The sequence below is a fragment of the Homarus americanus genome, unplaced genomic scaffold (assembly GCF_018991925.1).
Source record: "Homarus americanus isolate GMGI-L3 unplaced genomic scaffold, GMGI_Hamer_2.0 scaffold39155, whole genome shotgun sequence".
Classification (NCBI taxonomy): Eukaryota; Metazoa; Arthropoda; class Malacostraca; order Decapoda; family Nephropidae; genus Homarus; species Homarus americanus.
This window is the reverse complement of record NW_024737042.1, coordinates 8,194,898-8,219,517: the sequence shown is the minus strand read 5'-3', so window position 1 is coordinate 8,219,517 and position 24,620 is coordinate 8,194,898. Positions and strand designations below refer to the sequence as shown.

The following is a 24,620-nucleotide window of genomic DNA, read 5'->3' as shown; positions in this document are numbered from 1 at the left end:
CTGTCCTGCGTGGCAGTGATGAGTGATAGCACCCTCTGTCACGACCTGGCTGAACTACTCAGATTAGGCAAAACTGTACCACAGTCTTGCCAATAAAGTGATTAAACTAATACATATTACGGATAATGTTGCGTTGGTGTGGATCCACCGTGTGGCACTTGTGTTTTTTTTACACAAAGCCTATTTACAAGATGACAGCAGACAACACGAACTAAACCAACCAACTTTTCGTTTTCTGAGGAAGCTTTGGTTAGGTTAGGTAAGTTAGGGAAAGTTTAGGTTAGGTTAAATTTAGGGAAGGTTAGGGTAAGTTGGGGGAAATTTAACGTCAGGTTACGTTTGGGGTGATTTAAATCAGATTAAGTGTGGGAAAGTTTAAGTTAAGTTTGGGAAGGTTAAGTTGAAGTTTGGAGAGGTTTAGGTTAGGTTTGATTAATTGACATAATTTTGTTCAAAAATGCGAATTCTAACTCTCCAGTCATTCACAACCACATCATATACGATCGCTTAGTTGCATGTAAAGTACAAAAGGTCACTGTGTTTACCCCTGGTGCTTGTCGCCTCCCACCGTGCTGGAGGACCTTGAGCTTGTTGAGTCGAGTCTCCACCAGTGCCACCACTCACCCAAGCCTCCTTATGGTCTATTGTCTCGAATATTTGCAAAAAGCGAGACATTCACTCATTTTCTGTTAAATATTACTCGACCCTTTCCTGTACACCCTTTTCAATTTTCAATATATATCCCCAAATTGTCTCATTTTCTTTCTTCTTCAAGTTGTTTCAGCAATATATGTAAATTAAAAGTAATGGGAATATAATTAATGTTATGATAATTAACAATAATATTAATAGTAAAAGTAGTAGTAGTAGTAGTGGTAGTACCGGTACAACTGTAGTAGTATTTATTATTATTATTATTATTATTATTAGTAATAGTAGTAGAAGTGGAGGCGAAGGTGTGGCTATTGGGGTAGGCTAGTGGCCATTCTTTAAAAAATAAAAATAAAAGTAGTAGTAGTAGTAGTAGTAGCAGATATATAAAAAGTAGTAGTAGTAGTAGTAGTATATTACTCTATTTACGGATCTTAGTGGTGTATGACACCTTATTACATTATTAGAATGATATATTGGTACAGCAGTGCATTAAGATTCAGAAAACAGATACAGTAAGCCAGAAAAGGGCGTGCAAAATCCCCCTCCTACTCCACATATCAAGAAACGCTCGACACACTGACCCTCTCGGTTCTCTCTGATCATCACCACGACCTCATCTGCAAATTTTGGGAAAAGCTTCTGCACCATCTTTGAACCAGTTCCTGCTTCCACCCGATATCCCTCGTCCGCGAATTGTTGTTCTGCACCACAACCACATCCAGCCCATACGAGCACGTACTAATCACTATAAAAACAGGCCAGTCCCGAACATTGTAAAAATTATCTACAACTCGTAATCAACCAGTGTGTTCACTCCTTGCCAATCTTATTTTTTCACTGTTACAACTGTATGTTGAAATTCCCTGTTGTATGACCTCCCCACCTAATTATTATATGTCATATTTGTATAACTTATGTTACTTGTATATTATTGACAATCAAGTGACCCATTCCCCAATTATGAACCATATTTTCAGCCTACCGGCTGCCATGTTCTTTCAGTAAACCGTTAATTTATTATTATTATTATTACACTGAGAAATTACCAAGTAATGATTTTTATCCAATTTTCTGTTCTGTGTGTTGTGTATCTGTCTGGTGTCTTTAAATATGAATTTCCTTATTACACTTATTATCCAGTAGAATTACCATTATTATGCATATCCAGTTTCTCCTCTTGATTTTTAATTGTTGGCGACTAGTGTATTTAGTAGTCTATATTGCATTCTTAAAGACCTAAGTTCTTAAAGGAGAGTAATAAATTTTTAAATGAACCAACATCATCGTGCAGCAATTTTTTCCTACCTTGTAGATTTTGTTATTTAGAATATAAACTGATTTTGTGATCTGTGCTTGAAGACCTCAGACGTTGAATAACATATTGATCTATTATAACAACAAAAACAGTATACACATCTACATATCGTTTATACAGTGCGTGCGAGTAAAGAAAACAAACGTAAGTTAGAAAGAGTTTTTGTTAATGAAAAACAAATGCCGAAATATTCTACGGTAAAAGAGCGGTCGTACCTTTATCCCATTTGCCCCAGCTAAATAGCTGGTCGCTCTTGTTTGTTAATGCTGGGATGAGTATTTACCTAGCCACTCACACCGCCGTGCTTTAGTACGGTAATGTTTTGTGGTGATGTCAGAACCATCCTTATCTATCTATAAACTTGATCATTTAACAATGTATGTCTGTTTGAGAAATCGTAATTGGTTTGGGCAACATTGTTCACACTCGTTAGATCTATTCATTAAGGCAACCATAGAGCTGTCATGTTCTGGGGGTCAGGTTAAAGGTTAAGGTCAATCTCAATAATGGTATGGCAGAATCGAATGCATATTATTCGCCACACACAATGAATCCTGGTCGTTGGTGGTGGTAAGGAGAAGGAGGAGGAGGCAGGGAGAGTGCGCAGTTCACTTCAACTTAGCCTAGGCGTCACCAATGAGAGACAGGGAGAGTGAGTGACCACCACAAACCCCCGGGACTCACCAGTGAGAGGCAGGGAGAGTGATCACCACACACACCCCCAGTTGTCACCAGAGACAGGGAGGACGAGTGACCACACACCTCCCCAATTGTCACCAGAGACAGGGAGAGTGAGTGACCACCACAAACCCTCGGGCGTCACCAGTGAGAGGCAGGGAGAGTGAGTGACCACCACACATCCCCAAGTGTCATCAGTGATAAATGATGACTCAGAATTGCTCGCTGATTCTGCGATAAACCAGATTGGAGTCGAAATTATTCTAACGCTTACGCAATCAAAATAATTTCTCTCAGCTCCTCTTCCTTCTTAGGTTCAGCGTTTTCTCTCTTCCCTCCCACTCCCGTTTCCTGTTCTCCCTGTCCGTATCCACCCAAGACTTCAAATATGGTGTTGATGGCTTTACTGCTGCTGTCAGCCCCCACCATAGCGTGTTGTAGGTAAGTCAACCGGCTTTTTGAAGGCAAGTGTCTCCAGAGAAAGATTGGTGGACCATTTCATATTCACCCTAATAAAAATTAACTTTTTTAATTGTAAAAAATACACACTATATACTGTAAATTTGCATAAAGAAGCTTATACGTCTCTTATTAATGCCGAATATAATAAAACGGCTCTTACTGTTAAAGTATTAACGTTACATAAACTGAAAGGTACAACTGAGGTAGCGAATATTATTGTTCTGTCCTGTGTGTGTACAAGGTGACGGCACACGATCAGTGTATGTTGATTCTGAGTAGATTTCACTCACTGTTATCAATATGAAGCATCCGTTATTATATCTCCCTCTGATTACTTAGTTCTTACTGAATTAATATTCGTAAAGATAGAGGTACAAATAAGGTCATGATACCTTCGTCAACAGCAGTATTGTTGTGTCCGTGAGGCGACTGGATTATACTTGTGTTGAAGTTGTCATTTTGTCTCGCTGTTATGATGTGATTTATTCTACAGTGTCATATTCTCTCTTGATTTTCATTTTCTTCTCTCACCTCCTCTTCCTCTTCCTTCTTTCCCCTCTTCTCTTCTTACTCTTCATTTCTCCATTTTCTTCCTCCTTTTACTACACATTTCCATTTCCTCCTATACCACCGCTACTTTTCCAGTGTCTCCTCCTCCCACTACACATCAGGAAGAAGGAGCAGCCTAAGGATTGAGGATATTTTGCCCTCAGCCTACGACAAGATGGCACCGCCCAAAAAGGAAGGACGGCCCACGGTCGTTTATTTCCATGTCACCGTCATGAGCATCGATTCTGTCAATGAGAACTCCATGGTAAGGTTCGAGGAAACAGTTTGGGTCAATGATTGTAGAAATATTTGAGAGATTAATTTTATATGTGTGCTGGAATTATAAAGGTAACATTAATTAAAAACAATTGGTAATATCACATAACCTTAAGACTTATGTAAATGGATACAACTCACAAATGAAGTCAAGTGGAAAATTGTATATCACAAAGTGTCGTGTTTTACTGTCAGAGGAAATGTACGTCCACAGATAGAACTTGAAAACATGTTTTAATGCTGCAGTTTCCCATTTACACAAGCATTCTCTTTCTTTCCAGGACTACAGCCAGGACGTACAGTTCTTCACAGAGAACACGGTATCCAGTTTCACCCTCACAGACGGTCAATCTACCGGGGTAAGACGTAATTCACATGTTCTTCAGATTATTCTGTCACTTAATATAAAAAAAACAAATAATAATAATTATTGTTAATTTAAATTTGTAAAATACAATTCAAAAGTCATTCTGGCAGCCATTATAATCTTTCCAAAGAGGGAAATATGTTATGCAAGCTTTTGAAATTCTGGGTCAGGGTTGTTGTTAAAATAGAATTACTGCGCTTCAACAACTAAAGCCTTTAAGAGTGAAACATGGTTAGTAATACGCTAGTCTAATACAGCAACAATAATGATAATTATTGACGACACACCCGTCGCCGAATTTTCATTGAAATGGAGCCTTACTTCCTCCTGTGTATATGAATCTTTTTACTAGAATACGTTATGGGACTATTTTAAACTTCATGCTGGTTAGGAAAAATTGAAGCGTTAAAACACAAACAAAACTGACTCCTTTTCCTCACCCTGTTTCATTCACTCAATCACAAGACCTTCGCAACAGATATATTCTTCGCCCAGTCGTGGAGGGACCACCGCCTGAAATTGCCTTCTAATATGACTTCAGACTATAGGTAAGAACTAGGAAGTATTATCGAAGCTCGAGAGTAACGTGTTAAGCTAGTATTCCATTCACGCGTTACCAGTAGCTGTAGCATTAGCGGCAAGAATAAATCCTATTGAAATGTACACGGTTGTTTCCATTTGGCAGCCACGGTCGCGTTAATGGTAGCGTTAACGTTATGAATTTGTGGTGTACATTTCAATCGCTCCTTGTAACGATTGAAAATGCAGCCGCGTGGAAACGGACGAGGGAATCCCACACTGTAGCGTCACTATCCCTGTGTTTGCTCTCACCCAGCAAAATACCTCAGGAAAAAAAGTTTTCTGTTGGGAATATATTCTGAGTGAAATCAACTTCACTCAGAATATAATCCCAACCTATTTTTGTAATGCACTTATATAATACACTTAGAAACCTAGTAAGTGTTATTTCATAACTTAACTCTTTAAGCATCAATCTTTATACTGTATATCAGTTTACGAGATCTATACATTTTTGACACAACTGTTCTAAAATGAAGGTTTATGGTCTCAATAAAAGGGTCACTGGGATACTAATTTTTGAGTACCTTAATATTTATCTACGGTTCCTATTAATTCGTATTTATAAGCATGACTTACCTTATACATGTTGCAAATCGCTGCCTTGAGCAAATGACTTCATTGTTCCTGCAGTGTTTCACCAAATCCCCATCAACCAGGGAAAGAACATGTGCGAACTGTTGTCTGCTCAGACGAAAATATTCCTTGAATTTGTCTTCATCTAAGCTTAGGTATTTTACCAAAGTATTTTAACGTAGGCTCCATATTTAGTCCGATTCAGCAGCAATCTATGAATCCACTATCTATGTTTCCTTGTCCGTTTTTCCTTTTATTTACGCGTTTTCTTATACAAACTCAGGGTGTTTATTAGCAAATCATCCTGTTCATATAAGGCTCGTAGCTTCGATGCACTATAATAGGAGCCATCTTTCCTGTCCTGTTCCCGCTGCATGCAAATGGAAAAAGGGGTCCGTTTTTCAGATGCAATTTAACGCAAACGCATACCGCAAACGAACTGCAAACACATGTATGGAATCTTAGCTTTAGGGAAGTATTATGGCTTTGTCTCTTCTAAGTAAAATTAAAGTGTATTCGTCAGGATTTATTCAAACTTCTTTTAAAACGGACCTCAGAAATCTTTTTGGTTTGATGAACTGCATTTTTTTTTAAATAAAAGCACATTAATCTGACGTAGTTTTACATGCGGATTTCAAAATATTTATATATTTTTGGAGAAACTAGTAGAAAGTACCGAAAATTATAAAAACAAAAAATATTTAGGGCTCTGAATAGATAAGAGGCTAGCCTGTTAAACAAACGTGGGTAAATTTTTACTTTAGGACAGGAGTCCCTAGGGGTTGACCAATGTTTTTCCAGTGTATTTTAAACGAATCTGACCTTCATTTTTGGCGGAAATTGCTGGCGCTCTTACAGATCGGACCAAAAAATATAACACATTAATAAAACTCCAGGTATCATTTTTTTTCGGGGATTAGCCCACCCGGGCACAGGTTACTGACCCATATCGGTGCCGGGGGTGGGGGGGGGGCGAAAATGTAAAAATAATAATTCATTGCACTGTAAATAAGATTTATAATAACAATACAAAATTAAAAATCAAATAATAATAATAATGAAATACAAATATGAAATAAAATCAAAAGTGAGAAACGCTACATCTATGTTGCTGTCAGTAGTAACAGAAACAATTGAGACTGCAATTGTGTGTAAATGAGGCAGAAAGTCAGATCAGCAACCTGGGACTGGGTCACAATTTTCGTGATGCCTCGTGGCAGAAGGGTCTACCATTAGACAATACGTACATTATGCTGTGGGGATGTGATGTTTGGTTCATACTCAGAATGTGATGGAGAAAGGAAACTCACAATGTGCTCTCTGTATATATGTTGTATTGGATGTACAATGCAGCTTGGTGCTGGGAAGGCAGCATGGTTACAAGCGTGATGTAGAGAGAGCTGGTTGGTGAGGGTGCTCAGAGGAGGACCAGCTTGTGGGTCGCCATGCTCGCCGGCGGGAGCGAGGGCCGCCAGGCAGGCGGAGGAGGAGCAAGGGCCGCCAGGCAGCGGCGGAGGAGGAGGGGGTGTTGCTGGCTGGTTGGTGTAGGTAGAAAGAGACAGGTCACAACGAGGTCAGGTCTTAAATAGCGGGGGGTAGGCGTGGCTTAGTAGTTGACCCCCGCTCTGTGATGTATGGCGGCACTGGTTGACCTAGACCACGAGGCACACACTGTGGAATTCGTGGGGTCGGCTATGCAGCGACAAACTGCGTTAGTAGGGGAGAAATCCACTACAATGCTTCCAATATCTTCCCAGACGGTAATACCTCCCTTTGTTCAGTAATGTTGTATGGGGGCATGTTTTCTCTTTATCCTATTTCATATATTTATTATTTTTTTTTATTATTTTTTATTCATATACTTATATTCTTGCTTCATTATCTATATTTTCTATTAATTTTCTATTAATAATTCTATATTCTGAGTCTTTCTCTATATAAGTATCTATCTTATATTTCTTTGCTTATATTTTCTAAGTCAATATTCTTTTCTTTACTTCATTTCTTCTTTCATATCTATTATTGTATTTTCTGAGTTTCATGTCCTTACTTTCTCTCAATTATATCCGTGGTTTAGTTATATTCTATACCATGGATCAGTCTGGGAAAACCATGTCATTCGTACTATAACACTTATTGTACTTACCACGGTAGCCTGTTAGGTAGCGTGCTAGCGAGCTTCTAGGCACGTGAAACCAATAGTTATTTTCTGAGGTCAATGGGTAGAAGGAATAAGCGGTGATACTTGTAGTTTACTAATTCAATATTTATTAACATGAGTGAACAAGATGTTAATTAAGTACACTCAGACCAGACTGGACCACTTAGGTCTTACTTTACCATTCATAAAATAGATCTTCAATTACTGATTACATCATTAAACAACTGTTGTATTATTTCTTCGACAAATAAGATGGTTATTTTACACGCTCAGATAGGACTGGACCCGTAGGTCTTACTTTTACAAGTAGTAAAGTAAATCTTCAATTCTTGGTTAGAACATTAAACAATGATTATATTATTTCATTGTCAATACAGACGGTTCTATGACACACTTGACAAAATCCCAAATTAACTTATTTACTGGTACAGTACTATCAATATTTATGGGTTCACTACTCAACATAGGATAACTATACTTCTGTTAATTATCCCCGATCATATACAACAATAATACTTTGGCCCATATAACTGTTAGGAGTGCCTCGAGGTGTAACATTGGTGTCACCACAACAAACGAAGAGCATTGTTAGGGTCGGTTGGAGTCCGACACACGGTGAGGGAGTTTGGGCCTAGTTCCCAGGGTGCAGACTCGCATAGTTTAATCCTGCCAAATTAACGACATCTTCCAATACAACCAGCTGGTATGCAGCTACCGGTCCCCCAGGTATTCAGCATCACACACACACACACTGTGCCTGAGATATGATGGACAGCGTCAGAGATGTGTCAAAAACAACTCAATAACAAACAATCTTTCGTCTAGCAATGACAGACGATATTTACATTACATTAATTCTTTCACAAAATTCACTGAGTTAAACTGACTTAATATGGTGGGCAGAGAACGTACCCTTACCTGAGATATGATGGACAGCGTCAGAGGTGTGACGCTGTCCCTCGTGCACGAGTTTATATGCGGCTAACTGGCAACTCAGGCCTGTGCAGTATACATGCCACAAAGGCTAATCACGCAATGACAGAAATTACATTCAACTCAGTCGCTGTACATTTAACTATGAAAATCAATGTCCTGGGTCAGGTGAATTTCTTACGTCTATTTTTATAATCTATTCAGAGATTGAGCTTGCCATGAAAAAGTGAAATTGACGTAAAATACACACGCTGTTAACACTAGTTTTACAAACTCAGCAAGGCTGCGAACAAGGAACTATTCACAGGGATACGTTAGATTTTGCAGATTATACAGGTTGACAATAGTTCAGGAGATTAATGACTTTCTTAAATAGATAACTGACACTAACTAAACTACAAATATCAGATTCTCTGATGTTTGGGCATCAAAATAATCTAACTTCTGTAGCAATTGGAAATTCATGGCTATCCCCAGGGACAATATCATGGGATGCCATTCGTACTGGCCGACTCGACACTCACTTACTTAACAAGTGTTACTAACAGTAAAGACAGTTAAAGCTTTCAACATCACTCACAAAGGATCTTTTATGTTTTAACTGTAATTAGACATCTCTAAGTTGACTCAGAACAATGGTGTTCTCTCTAACATTCAAATTCACTTTATAGAGAGGCTGGTTACAGGAAGTCAGAGAAAATGGATGGCACCTAAGCTAGGGAGCGATGAGGAAGCTATTGAGCGTAATATGAATCGTCTGATTTTATGTTAACTGACGTGTACGACCGTGGTCATTACAATGTAGCCAGTGTAGTGTAGCATAACCTAACCTAACCATTTCCTTTGATTTTTTGTTACGTTAGTATATTTGTAGCCTATTCTTTCCTTATTTATTATTTTTGGTATTTCTTATTTTCTCCAAGAAAATGTATAGTACAGTATATTTTTAAAATCAGAACATAAAACTAGGCCAGAATAATGTGTTTTTATTAAACAATTCTGTTCATCAAACTGAAAAGGCCAGACCTCAGTGACATACAATACAGTATATCCAATTATGATGTGTGTTGATTAAACCGAGTATAATTATTTCATATTTTTCTTTTACACATCTTTGCGTCTTTGGTACAGCCTTTGGGAATGTTCTCTCCTTCCAAGGTCTATATTCACCATTCTTCATTTTTATGCTCGTGTACTGTACTTTATTAATCTTTCATTTACACAGTTTTGACCTCCTCTCCATCAGATTGTTAGACCTTGATTGGCTTCACCACCTGTGGCGGCCAGACAGCTTCTTCAAGAATGCTAAAGAGGTGAACTTCCAGACTATGACAGTGCCCAACCATTACGTGTGGCTGTACAAAGATTTCACAATACTCTATATGGTCAAGTTAGTACTGTATCTCACACCCTCCCTACTACCCTTAAATACTCGTGTGTAGGACTGTAGGTAGCACTGTAATTAGGTACAGTACTTGCTGCAAGTATTGGTCAGGTACTAGGCCATAGGTAGTAGGTAGGTAGTCAATTAGGTAAGTACAGTACTGTACTACCATAATGACATAAGAGTTTAAGGGATGCTTGGAACCCTCCCTCCCTCCTCCTTGTCATAAAATAGGTTTTTACCTATTGTCTTATACTACATCAACTTTTTAGTCTTTCTGCTTCTTCCACACACACACACACACACATATGCTGTGTCAGGTTTGGTAATGTGTTAGGAGCAGAGTTTTGTCAGATTCAGTGCATCAAGTACAGAGAGTCAAACATGGAGATTATACCTGGCTTGTAAAGGCTCAATGGTGTGTCAGGAGCAAAGGTGTGTCTTTACTTTTACTTTTATCCTCTCTGCCACTGATCAGGTCATTAGCTGCATGGACAGTTGGTCACATCTCCGTTGGCAAGTACTGGGCATGCATTGGCTCCTGAATATATCTGAACCTGCTCCAGTGTTGGTCAAGTCTGGTCTTGAAAGAGCTCACACTCGGTGCTGTCTCAACACTCTCTGGTAAATTGTTCCAAGATTTCATAATTCTCACTCAGAAAAAGTTTGCCCTCACAGTTTTCTGGACTTGTGGCTTCTTCAACCTTGAGCTGTGACCCCTTGTGAGGTGGACGTCTGCCAGCTCCAGGTATGGACACTCGATTGAGTAGTGCCCTCCGAGATGTTTATATACTTCAATTAGGTAACCCCTTGCCCGTCTGTAGTGTAAACTGGCAGTTGCAGGCTTTCTAATCTCTGTGGATAACTGAGGTGCCATAAAGCAGGCACCAGTCTGGTGGCACTCCTTTGGACATTTTCAATCAACTGACAGTCTCTAGCATATCTCGGGGACCAGACGAGGTGGCAGTACTCCAGACGAGAAAGCATCTCACTTTTGAAAGTTGTTGCAAGGGACGTTCTAGATATCTGAACGATCTTCTTATAAGTCCTGCTAGTTTAGTTGCTTGATTCACCTTCTTTTCACAATGGCCCGAACACCTTAGTTCATTGTCAGCATACACACCCAGGTCCTTTTCATGTTGATATACCAAATTTACAGACTAAACTGATTATGTGTGGGTGAAAGTATCAGTTAGAAGTTGTGAACAAACAGAAATACAGTGCAGTAGATGCTTGTGAAATCTGGTAAATTGGTAAAACCGAACAATGTCTTGAATAGTGTGATAAAGTAATATTTTTTAAATCAACATTTCATAAAGAATATTACAACTTTAAATATCTTATGCAGTACTGTACTCCATTTTTTTCAGTTTTGATTTAGATAACAGACTTTTTTTTATTTACAGTACAGGATAAAGAACAAATACAGCTATACAAAAAAGTATCCTTCATTTTCAGGTTAACATTAACATTGTCTTGCGCCATGAACTTTTTACTCTACCCACACGACACCCAAGAGTGCAAGCTGCAGATGGAGAGCTGTAAGTGTTGCCTCACACCCCATAGTCCTGAGGATTGAGCTTACTGTATACTTCTTCCTTTATCCCTATAACATGGGCTTTAGGGAGTCAAGACATCTTTCATCCCATCTTTTTCTCCTACTCCCCAAGGATCCTATGGAGGAGCATATCCTTAATTCTCTCTTATTCATCCTCGGGCTTTGAGGAAACCAGAAGATTGATTACAAGTACAGTACAGTACAGTATTGTATATCCTTTCTCATCATTTCTAATGCTGTTCACCTTACTGCAATCTGGGTGTAGACAATAGAACAGTTAGTGTTTGATTTTCCAAAATCTTCAGCAAATAATTAATTCATCAACTCTTACTTGGTTCTTTACACTAAACAGTAATGATAGGCAACAACTAAAATGTTATGTTTATGTTAGATTCTGTGTGTGTGTGTCATCCCACTGTAAATGGGGGAAGATAATAATTATACAGTACAGTACTAATTTTGTTTAGAAATGTTCCTCTTTGTACTGCACTATACTGTAGTTTGTTTCATGATGTTTCATAGGTTTAAATGAGTAATTTACTAAGTATGAAACTACTTCTGTTTAAGAGTTTTGTATGAAAGCTGTATTTATAGTCCAGTAAGTGTGAACGTAATGTGAATAAAAGATTTGTGTAATAATACAGGCATCACCGCGTTACGGAAGGGTTCCGTTCCTGGAAAATTGACCGTATCACGAAATTCCGTAACGCAAACCTATTTTCCCATTGAATTCCATTATAAAACTGGAGATGCGTTCCAAAGGAATTTTTTCGGCCCCAAAAAAGTAATTCAAGCACTTTTATTAATGAAAATAAACATTTATAAACACATACAATAGAGTACAGTACATTAAATAATTTATGATATACCTTCTTAAAACACCAAGTTTAATATCCAATGCAATACCTTTGCGGCTTGTTTTTGCACTACTGCGGTCACTTTCACTTGATGGCCTCTTTCCAGTCATCTTGAATAAGTGGAATGCACTGTACTGTACTTACTGTATGTTTGTAAAAGTTAAATCCAACTGCTGGGGCGAGAAACATGCGTGCACACTGGATGTAAACAATGGACTGACTCCTCGTGGCGATGCCACGCTTGGCGGTAGCAAACACCAAGAAATCCACACCAAACAAATTATAATTTTTAACAACAAATTATAATTTTATACAGTGATTTTTTTAAATTGTTAAAATTTACCCCAATTTCCGTAAGGGCGGATTTACGGGCCGTAACGTGAAATTATTGGTCATAATTTACAAATTCCGTAAGAGCGAAATTCCGTAACCCGGGCTTCCGTAACGCGGGGGATGCCTGTAATAACCTATTTGTATATCACCGAAAAGTACCTACTGTAACTCTTCTTCCTTGGTGTGTGTGTGTACCAGTGTCTCACACTACACAAGACCTGGTGTTTGCTTGGGAAGAAAACTTACCACTTGCTGTGGATGACACCATCGAGCTACCACAACAGATGATCGTTAGTAACATCACATCAGATTGTACTCAGGTGTACTCTACAGGTGAGCTCTGAAACTCATGTTGAACATTCTGTACAGTATTGTATCTCAGTGTTTTGTGGTTCACTGTACTGTATAAGTATACAGTACAGTTCTGTACTGTATATAAGTACACCTACAGAACAAAAGAAGTCTTGTATCAAGATACCAGTAACTGTTTTACAACAAAACTGATAATGTTTTCCATATACAGTACAGTAATCTGCCATATATCATTATTATACTGTTAACCACCATTATTATTACTTAATAAATATATCACCTGTAACATCATTGAGCATTAACAACAGGTAACTTCACCTGTCTGGAGGTGATCTTCAAGCTCAAGCGCCATCTGGGCCACTATCTGTTTCACACCTACATCCCCACCTGCCTCATCGTCATAATGTCGGTAGGTTCCAGGACATTATTGTAAAATGTTCTTCCATCACACTTTCTTTTCTTACCAAAAAATGCTCAAACCAGTTATAACTAACTGGGTGTAGAGAAAATTATTGGGTATACAGTATTGTCTTGAATAAAACAGGATGGAATACTGTACCCTATTACATAACTAGAGTACAGTGAACCCTCACTTTACGCAGTCAATTGAACCCACGGAGGCCCGCGTAAAGCGAGAAACGCGTAAAGTGAACAACATAACATATGGGATTAAATGAAATAGAGACCGGCTGACCCCCAAACTCCACTTTTTCCGACACAATACCTATGTTCTAGTAAAAATAACATCTTAATTTTATGATGGTACACACACACACAATTAATACTTAAGATAAATAGAGAAATACAGTCGCCAAGTTAATGTCCATTCCAATAATGGAATCAACGCCCTCCCCCTCTTCTCACACTACACTCGCTGGCTCTTCCCTCTCTGAGAAATGTTTGGGGGAAACCCACTAGATTTTAAGGTATAGTAATAAATAATACCTCAGACTAAAGTTAGGATAATATAATTGACATTGCTGGATTCCTTGCAAGACCAGGAATATTTTGAATATACACGTCATATATTTTGCACAAAAGAAAACATATTTGCTCTGAGTAAACAAAATACTTGCATTAGATCTAAAATTTGTATGTCTAATGCAAAACCTATGATGCTTATATTCAAAATGATCATCAAATTGTAAGAATTCCAGCAATGTAAATTATATTCTGGCCGGATAATTTGTATGAATTTTATGAGCTAAATAAAAAATTATACTTCACCCGCGTATATGAGTTGATGCACCGCGTAAAGTGGGAATTCCGGTTCTGGCAGGGTACCGTGTAAATGTAGAAACGCGTAAAGTGAAACCGCGTAAAGCGAGGGTTCACTGTACTTAAGAACAACAGTACAGTACTGAAAAGAAAATTTCTCATTTATATAGGTATGTAACTACAGTAATAGATTTCCTCTTTATTTTAATCCTATTTGGAAATATTGTAGCAACAACCATTTTGGGTTTTGTAAGGTATAAAATATTAATTCTCCAATTTTTTAATGACAGTAACAATGTCAGCTTTGATGACTGTTAATAAGTAGATTACCTCTACTGTTTTCATTTACCAAACTGTATACAATTGGCCTATACAGTACTGTACATCCAGAATGTATAATACCATGGGTATACAGTATGTATGCACAATACAGAACTCACTAAGTAACTGAAAGCCATTCTGCATATGCATTCACTCTCCACAGCACTGTACAGTAGTACAGTACTTATGAACCTCTCTTAGCCTTCAATTTTTTCCTCAAGCTTAAAAACCAGTGGCAACTTTTACATTCAGGGAAACTATACATTTGCTAACCCACAAGACCAGAGACCAATATTTTACTGAAATGTTTTTAAATCAGATGTTTTCTCTTTATTCAAAGCATTGTGGTGCATGGGAATTTTGTCACACATTGCTATAACCACAACATTTTGAATGCTAGACCCCATAGTAAATTGTGAAAAATTTATCAAATACATAAAGTACTGTGCAGGTACAGTACTACTACAGCTCACTGGCCAGAGTATCATATAATAAAAGGTCTTCACCGGTACTTATTTTGAGAAAGGATATTCGCTGCCTCAGCAAATACTGTACAGTGTACATGCTGTAGAAAAAGTAGAATGGAGGAATGAAAAAGAGAGGGAGATGGCATAACTTACAAAACATATATATATAGAAATGGGAAAATAGAAATCCCTGTACAGTACAATACGTGAAAAGATAATACTGAGCGTAAGTGGTATAATACAGTATACCTACTAAAGTCGTTGAATATCCCAGTCAATGTAAAAGAAGTGAGTTATGAGTAGAAAGAACATTTCTTACTTATCTCATGGCAATGCCTCAATTAGCAACCATAACCAACCAGTCCATTAACATTTAACCATTTTTGTTAACAGCTCTTGTTTTGAGTGAATGAGTAGAATGAGCTTGTTACATTAAAACAATCAGCTACACTTACCAGTAAACACATAACTAGATTAGTTAATAACTTATAACAGCAACTTAAAGCAGAGTCCAGATAAATTTACTTTCACCATTATCAAACTGTACATCTTAACTCCTCTCCTCTGCTTCCCAAATATCATCCTTTACCAAGTTCATCTGCTTTTGCCCAATACAGAAGTATAGTAAACTGGTACCCAGAACTCTTCTTTCCTCCATACCCCAACCAAACACAATTAATCTCAGTTCTGACTGCTTTCTTGTACAGGACACCACCCACACCTCCCCAGTACCTATTGTAATTCAACCCCCTTAACCTGTCAATGATTTATCCCCAGTTTTGTTTCATTAGCTTATTCATCTTCTCTTTGGAAAGTAACCTTTCTCTTTCCTTTGTAAACTGTCTTCCCCTCACTAACTTTTCCCGTTCTCTCCAACATCAATGAAGCATTTTCCTCTCATTAATTTATATTTATCCTTCTTCTGACTACTGTATCCTCTTCCTTTCATCATTAACCATTTCTATTTCTGCATCAGTGGATATCATTTTGGATTCGACCAGATATAGCTCCAGCTCGGGTAACCCTTGGTGTGACATCACTCCTAACCCTATCTACTCAACATGCCAAGTCTCAAGCTGCTCTGCCACCTGTATCTTATATCAAGGCCATTGATATCTTCATGTCATCATGTACTGTGTAAGTATTTAATATTAAATGTTGCTCAGTATGAGCAAAAGATGAGACTCTTACCCTTAATAAACAGGACTGTACTGTACCTGTAACTAACATGACATTTACTTTTATCCGCTTCACCACTGATCAGCTGGTCACGTCTCTGTTTTGCACTGTTGACAAGTACTGGACGTGCACTGGCTCCTGAATGTATCTGAACCTGCTACAGTGATGGTCAAGTGAATGGTATTTTTTCAGCGACCAATATTACCGTAAATGTTTTAAATTTTTGGAAAGAATATGTACTGCACTATATTATCAATTATCTTTCATATTATTGAGCCATTGATCAATAGTAGTAGAAGAATATTGGAATAAACAAAATGAGATGCACAGTATAGTTTAGAAAAATAATATAAAGTGTACAGTACTGAATACATGTATAAGGTGCAAGGAAGTTAGTAATGTATTGTTAAGAGTGAGTGACAGGAAGGGGTGAATGGTAGTACCGTACAGATAGTATAGGTACATGTAAGAAGGGAGCAGATATAGCAGGAGTAAGTTAGTGTGCATTTAGGGTACTGTACTGTACATATATACAGTATACCCTGTACAGTACAGTATATACATGTACAGAAGTGTAAATATAGTTATGAATCATGTTTTAAGGTCAGTACAGTATTTAAATTATGGTTGTTGTGATTTCTGTCAAATCATATCATACAGGTAAAATTATAAATTCAGGTACTGCATCTAAGGTGAAAATACTTAAGTGATATGAGATGCTAGACATCATTATAGGATGTATATTATGAGATGCTAGACATCATTATAGGATGTACAATATGAGATGCTAGACATCATTATAGGATGTACAATATGAGATGCTAGACATCATTATAGGATGTATAGCATGAGATGCTAGACATTATTAATGGATGTATAGTATGAGATGCTAGACATCATTATAGGATGTACAGTATGAGACGCTAGACATCATTATAGGATGTATAGTATGAGATGCTAGACATCATTATAGGATGTACAGTATGAGATGCTAGACATCATTATAGGATGTATAGTATGAGATGCTAGACATCATTATAGGATGTACAATATGAGATGCTAGACATCATTATAGGATGTATAGCATGAGATGCTAGACATTATTAATGGATGTATAGTATGAGATGCTAGACATCATTATAGGATGTACAGTATGAGATGCTAGACATCATTATAGGATGTATAGTATGAGATGCTAGACATCATTATAGGATGTACAGTATGAGATGCTAGACATCATTATAGGATGTATAGTATGAGATACTAGACATCATTATAGGATGTACAATATGAGATGCTAGACATCATTATAGGATGTATAGCATGAGATGCTAGACATTATTAATGGATGTATAGTATGAGATGCTAGACATCATTATAGGATGTACAGTATGAGACGCTAGACATCATTATAGGATGTATAGTATGAGATGCTAGACATCATTATAGGATGTATAGTATGAGATGCTAGACATCATTATAGGATGTACAATATGAGATGCTAGACATCATTATAGGATGTATAGTATGAGATGCTAGACACCATTATAGGATGTATAGTATGGGATGTTAGACATCATTATAGGATGTATAGTATGGGATGCTAGATATCATTATTGGATGTACAGTATGAGATGCAAGACATCATTATACGATGTACAGTATGAGATGCTAGACATCATTATAGGATGTACAATATGAGATGCTAGACATCATTATAGGATGTATAGTATGGGATGCTAGATATCATTATAGGATGTACAGTATGAGATGCTAGACATCATTATACGATGTACAGTATGAGATGCTAGACATCATTATGCGATGTATAGTATGAGATGCTAGACATCATTATAGGATGTATAGTATAAGATGCTAGACATCATTATAGGATGTACAGTATGAGATGCTAGACATTATACAATGTACAGTATGAGATGCTAGACATCATTATAGGATGTATAGTATGGGATGCTAGACATCATTATAGGATGTACAGTATGAGATGCTAGACATCATTATAGGATGTATAGTATGAGATGCTAGACATCATTATAGGATGTATAGTATAAGATGCTAGACATCATTATAGGATGTACAGTATGAGATGCTAGACATCATTATAGGATGTATAGTATAAGATGCTAGACATCATTATAGGATGTACAGTATGAGATGCTAGACATCATTATACGATGTACAGTATGAGATGCTAGACATCATTATAGGATGTACAGTATGAGATGCTAGACATCATTATAGGATGTACAGTATGAGATGCTAGACATCATTATAGGATGTATAGTATAAGATGCTAGACATCATTATAGGATGTACAGTATGAGATGCAAGACATCATTATAGGATGTATAGTATAAGATGCTAGACATCATTATAGGATGTACAGTATGAGATGCTAGTCATCATTATACGATGTACAGTATGAGATGCTAGACATCATTATAGGATGTATAGTATGAGATGCTAGACATCATTATAGGATGTACAGTATGAGATGCTAGACATCATTATAGGATGTATAGTATGAGATGCTAGACATCATTATAGGATGTATAGTATAAGATGCTAGACATCATTATAGGATGTACAGAATGAGATGCTAGACATCATTATACGATGTACAGTATGAGATGCTAGACATCATTATAGGATGTACAGTATGAGATGCTAGACATCATTATAGGATGTACAGTATGAGATGCTAGACATCATTATAGGATGTACAGTATGAGATGCTAGACATCATTATACGATGTACAGTATGAGATGCTAGACATCATTATACGATGTATAGTATGGGATGCTAGACATCATTATAGGATGTATAGTATGAGATGCTAGACATCATTATACGATGTACAGTATGAGATGCTAGACATCATTATGCGATGTACAGTATGAGATGCTAGACATCATTATAGGATGTATAGTATGAGATGCTAGACATCATAGATGTATATGAGATTGTACAATATGAGATGCTACATCATTATAGGATGTATAGTATGGGATGCAAGATGCATTATAGATGTATAGCAAGATGCTAGACATCATTATAGGATGTACAGTATGAGATGCTAGACATCATTATGCGATGTAGATGTAGTATGAGATGCTAGACATCATTATAGGATGTACAGTATGAGATGCTAGACATCATTATAGGATGTATAGTATGAGGATGCTAGAGATCATTATAGGATGTATAGTATAAGATGCTAGACATCATTATATGATGTATGTATGATCATTATGATGTACAGTATGAGATGCTAGACATCATTATAGGATGTATAGTATGAGATGCTAGACATCATTATAGGATGTATAGTATGAGATGCTAGACATCATTATAGGATGTACAGTATGAGATGCTAGACATCATTATACGATGTACAGTATGAGATGCTAGACATCATTATACGATGTATAGTATGGGATGCTAGACATCATTATAGGATGTATAGTATGAGATGCTAGACATCATTATACGATGTACAGTATGAGATGCTAGACATCATTATGCGATGTACAGTATGAGATGCTAGACATCATTATAGGATGTATAGTATGAGATGCTAGACATCATTATAGGATGTACAATATGAGATGCTAGACATCATTATAGGATGTATAGTATGGGATGCTAGATATCATTATAGGATGTATAGTATGAGATGCTAGACATCATTATACGATGTACAGTATGAGATGCTAGACATCATTATGCGATGTATAGTATGAGATGCTAGACATCATTATAGGATGTATAGTATGAGATGCTAGACACCATTATAGGATGTATAGTATGGGATGTTAGACATCATTATAGGATGTATAGTATGGGATGCTAGATATCATTATAGGATGTATAGTATGAGATGCTAGACATCATTATATGATGTACAGTATGAGATGCTACACATCATTATGCGATGTACAGTATGAGATGCTAGACATCATTATAGGATGTATAGTATGAGATGCTAGACATCATTATAGGATGTATAGTATGAGATGCTAGACATCATTATAGGATGTATAGTATGAGATGCTAGACATCATTATAGGATGTACAGTATGAGATGCTAGACATCATTATACGATGTACAGTATGAGATGCTAGACATCATTATACGATGTACAGTATGAGATGCTAGACATCATTATACGATGTACAGTATGAGATGCTAGACATCATTATAGGATGTATAGTATGGGATGCTAGACATCATTATACGATGTACAGTATGAGATGCTAGACATCATTATACGATGTACAGTATGAGATGCTAGACATCATTATAGGATGTATAGTATGGGATGCTAGACATCATTATAGGATGTACAGTATGAGATGCAAGACATCATTATAGGATGTACAGTATGAGATGCTAGACATCATTATAGGATGTATAGTATAAGATGCTAGACATCATTATAGGATGTACAGTATGAGATGCTAGACATCATTATACGATGTACAGTATGAGATGCTAGACATCATTATACGATGTATAGTATGGGATGCTAGACATCATTATAGGATGTACAGTATGAGATGCTAGACATCATTATACGATGTACAGTATGAGATGCTAGACATCATTATAGGATGTATAGTATGGGATGCTAGACATCATTATAGGATGTACAGTATGAGATGCTAGACATCATTATAGGATGTATAGTATGGGATGCTAGACATCATTATAGGATGTATAGTATGAGATGCTAGACATCATTATGCGATGTACAATATGAGATGCTAGACATCATTATAGGATGTATAGTATGAGATGCTAGACATCATTATAGGATGTACAATATGAGATGCTAGACATCATTATAGGATGTATAGTATGAGATGCTAGACACCATTATAGGATGTATAGTATGGGATGTTAGACATCATTATAGGATGTATAGTATGGGATGCTAGATATCATTATTGGATGTACAGTATGAGATGCTAGACATCATTATACGATGTACAGTATGAGATGCTAGACATCATTATACGATGTACAGTATGAGATGCTAGACATCATTATAGGATGTATAGTATGGGATGCTAGACATCATTATACGATGTACAGTATGAGATGCTAGACATCATTATGCGATGTACAGTATGAGATGCTAGACATCATTATAGGATGTATAGTATGGGATGCTAGACATCATTATAGGATGTACAGTATGAGATGCTAGACATCATTATATGATGTACAGTATGAGATGCTAGACATCATTATAGGATGTATAGTATGGGATGCTAGACATCATTATAGGATGTACAGTATGAGATGCTAGACATCATTATAGGATGTATAGTATGGGATGCTAGACATCATTATAGGATGTATAGTATGAGATGCTGGACATCATTATGCGATGTACAATATGAGATGCTAGACATCATTATAGGATGTATAGTATAAGATGCTAGACATCATTATAGGATGTACAATATGAGATGCTAGACATCATTATAGGATGTATAGTATGAGATGCTAGACACCATTATAGGATGTATAGTATGGGATGTTAGACATCATTATAGGATGTATAGTATGGGATGCTAGATATCATTATTGGATGTACAGTATGAGATGCTAGACATCATTATACGATGTACAGTATGAGATGCTAGACATCATTATACGATGTACAGTATGAGATGCTAGACATCATTATAGGATGTATAGTATGGGATGCTAGACATCATTATACGATGTACAGTATGAGATGCTAGACATCATTATGCGATGTACAGTATGAGATGCTAGACATCATTATACGATGTACAGTATGAGATGCTAGACATCATTATAGGATGTATAGTATGGGATGCTAGACATCATTATACGATGTACAGTATGAGATGCTAGACATCATTATACGATGTACAGTATGAGATGCTAGACATCATTATAGGATGTATAGTATGGGATGCTAGACATCATTATAGGATGTACAGTATGAGATGCAAGACATCATTATAGGATGTACAGTATGAGATGCTAGACATCATTATAGGATGTATAGTATAAGATGCTAGACATCATTATAGGATGTACAGTATGAGATGCTAGACATCATTATACGATGTACAGTATGAGATGCTAGACATCATTATACGATGTATAGTATGGGATGCTAGACATCATTATAGGATGTACAGTATGAGATGCTAGACATCATTATACGATGTACAGTATGAGATGCTAGACATCATTATAGGATGTATAGTATGGGATGCTAGACATCATTATAGGATGTACAGTATGAGATGCTAGACATCATTATAGGATGTATAGTATGGGATGCTAGACATCATTATAGGATGTATAGTATGAGATGCTAGACATCATTATAGGAGGTATAGTATGAGATGCTAGACATCATTATAGGATGTATAGTATGAGACGCTAGACATCATTATAGGATGTATAGTATGAGATGCTAGACATCATTATAGGATGTATAGTATGAGATGCTAGACATCATTATAGGAGGTATAGTATGAGATGCTAGACATCATTATAGAATGTATAGTATGGGATGCTAGACATCATTATAGGATGTATAGTATGAGATGCTAGACATCATTATAGGATGTATAGTATGAGATGCTAGACATCATTATAGGATGTATAGTATGGGATGCTAGACATCATTATAGAATGTATAGTATGGGATGCTAGACATCATTATAGGATGTATAGTATGAGATGCTAGACATCATTATAGGATGTATAGTATGAGATGCTAGACATCATTATAGGATGTATAGTATGGGATGCTAGACATCATTATAGAATGTATAGTATGGGATGCTAGACATCATTATAGAATGTATAGTATGGGATGCTAGACATCATTATAGGATGTATAGTATGAGATGCTAGACATCATTATAGGATGTATAGTATGAGATGCTAGACATCATTATAGGATGTATAGTATGGGATGCTAGACATCATTATAGGATGTATAGTATGGGATGCTAGACATCATTATAGGATGTATAGTATGAGATGCTAGACATCATTATAGGATGTACAGTATGGATGCTAGACATCATTATAGGATGTATAGTATGAGATGCTAGACATCATTATAGGATGTATAGTATGAGATGCTAGACATCATTATAGGATGTATAGTATGAGATGCTAGACATCATTATAGAATGTATAGTATGGGATGCTAGACATCATTATAGAATGTATAGTATGGGATGCTAGACATCATTATGGATGTATAGTATGAGATGCTAGACATCATTATAGGATGTATAGTATGAGATGCTAGACATCATTATAGGATGTATAGTATGAGATGCTAGACATCATTATAGGATGTATAGTATGGGATGCTAGACATCATTATAGGATGTATAGTATGAGATGCTAGACATCATTATAGGATGTATAGTATGGGATGCTAGACATCATTATAGGATGTATAGTATGGGATGCTAGACATCATTATAGGATGTATAGTATGAGATGCTAGACATCATTATAGGATGTATAGTGTATGGGATGCTAGACATCATTATAGAATGTATAGTATGGGATGCTAGGACATCATTATAGGATGTATAGTATGAGATGCTAGACATCATTATAGATGTATAGTATGAGATGCTAGACATCATTATAGGATGTATAGTATGGGGATGCTAGACATCATTATAGAATGTATAGTATGGGATGCTAGACATCATTATAGAATGTATAGTATGGGATGCTAGACATCATTATAGATGTATAGTAAGGAGATGCTAGACATTTCATTTATAGAGGTAGTATGAGATGCTAGACATCATTAGGTGATGTATAGTATGGGATGCTAGACATCATTATAGATGTATAGTATGGGGATGCTAGACATCATTATAGGATGTATAGTATGAGATGCTAGGACATCATTATAGGATGTATAGTATGGGATGCTAGGACATCATTATAGAATGGCAGTATGGGATGCCAGACATCATTATAGGATGGTTAGTATGAGATGCCAGACACTATAGGATGGCAGTATGAGATGCTAGACATCATTATATAGGATGGATAGTATGATGCTAGACATCATTATATAGAATGGGTAAGGGATGCTAGACATCATTATAGAATGTATAGTATGGGGATGCTAGACATCAATAGGATGTATAGTATGAGATGCTAGACATCATTATAGGATGTATAGTATGAGATGTGCTAGGACATCATTATAGGATGGCAGGGGATGCTAGACATCATTATAGGATGTGGAGAAGGGGATGCTAGACATCATTATAGGATGTAGTATGAGATGCTAGACATCATTATAGGATGTATAGTAAGGGATGCTAGACATCATTATAGGATGTATAGTATGATGCTAGACATCATTATAGGATGTAT

At 36.7% G+C, this 24,620-nt stretch overlaps 1 protein-coding gene across 6 annotated transcripts in view; it reads left to right on the top strand.

Annotated features, from left to right (window-relative positions):
• The first annotated feature begins 2,612 nt into the window (after positions 1-2,612).
• The window catches only part of LOC121872660 (glycine receptor subunit alpha-2-like), a 34,076-nt gene continuing 12,068 nt past the window's right edge, over positions 2,613-24,620 (top strand). Inside the window, exons 1-9 of one of the 6 annotated variants that reach the window (XM_042375606.1) lie at positions 2,613-3,088; positions 3,755-3,923; positions 4,216-4,293; positions 4,767-4,849; positions 9,797-9,940; positions 11,393-11,475; positions 12,881-13,015; positions 13,303-13,403; positions 15,977-16,137. In XM_042375606.1, the coding sequence (XP_042231540.1) occupies positions 3,036-3,088; positions 3,755-3,923; positions 4,216-4,293; positions 4,767-4,849; positions 9,797-9,940; positions 11,393-11,475; positions 12,881-13,015; positions 13,303-13,403; positions 15,977-16,137 (1,007 nt within the window). In that variant the 5' untranslated portion in view covers positions 2,613-3,035. Of the gene's footprint in view, positions 3,089-3,754; positions 3,924-4,215; positions 4,294-4,766; positions 4,850-9,796; positions 9,941-11,392; positions 11,476-12,880; positions 13,016-13,302; positions 13,404-15,976; positions 16,138-24,620 lie in introns of those variants that run through there. The other 5 variants (XM_042375608.1, XM_042375607.1, XM_042375605.1 and 2 more) reach the window with 5 other exon arrangements.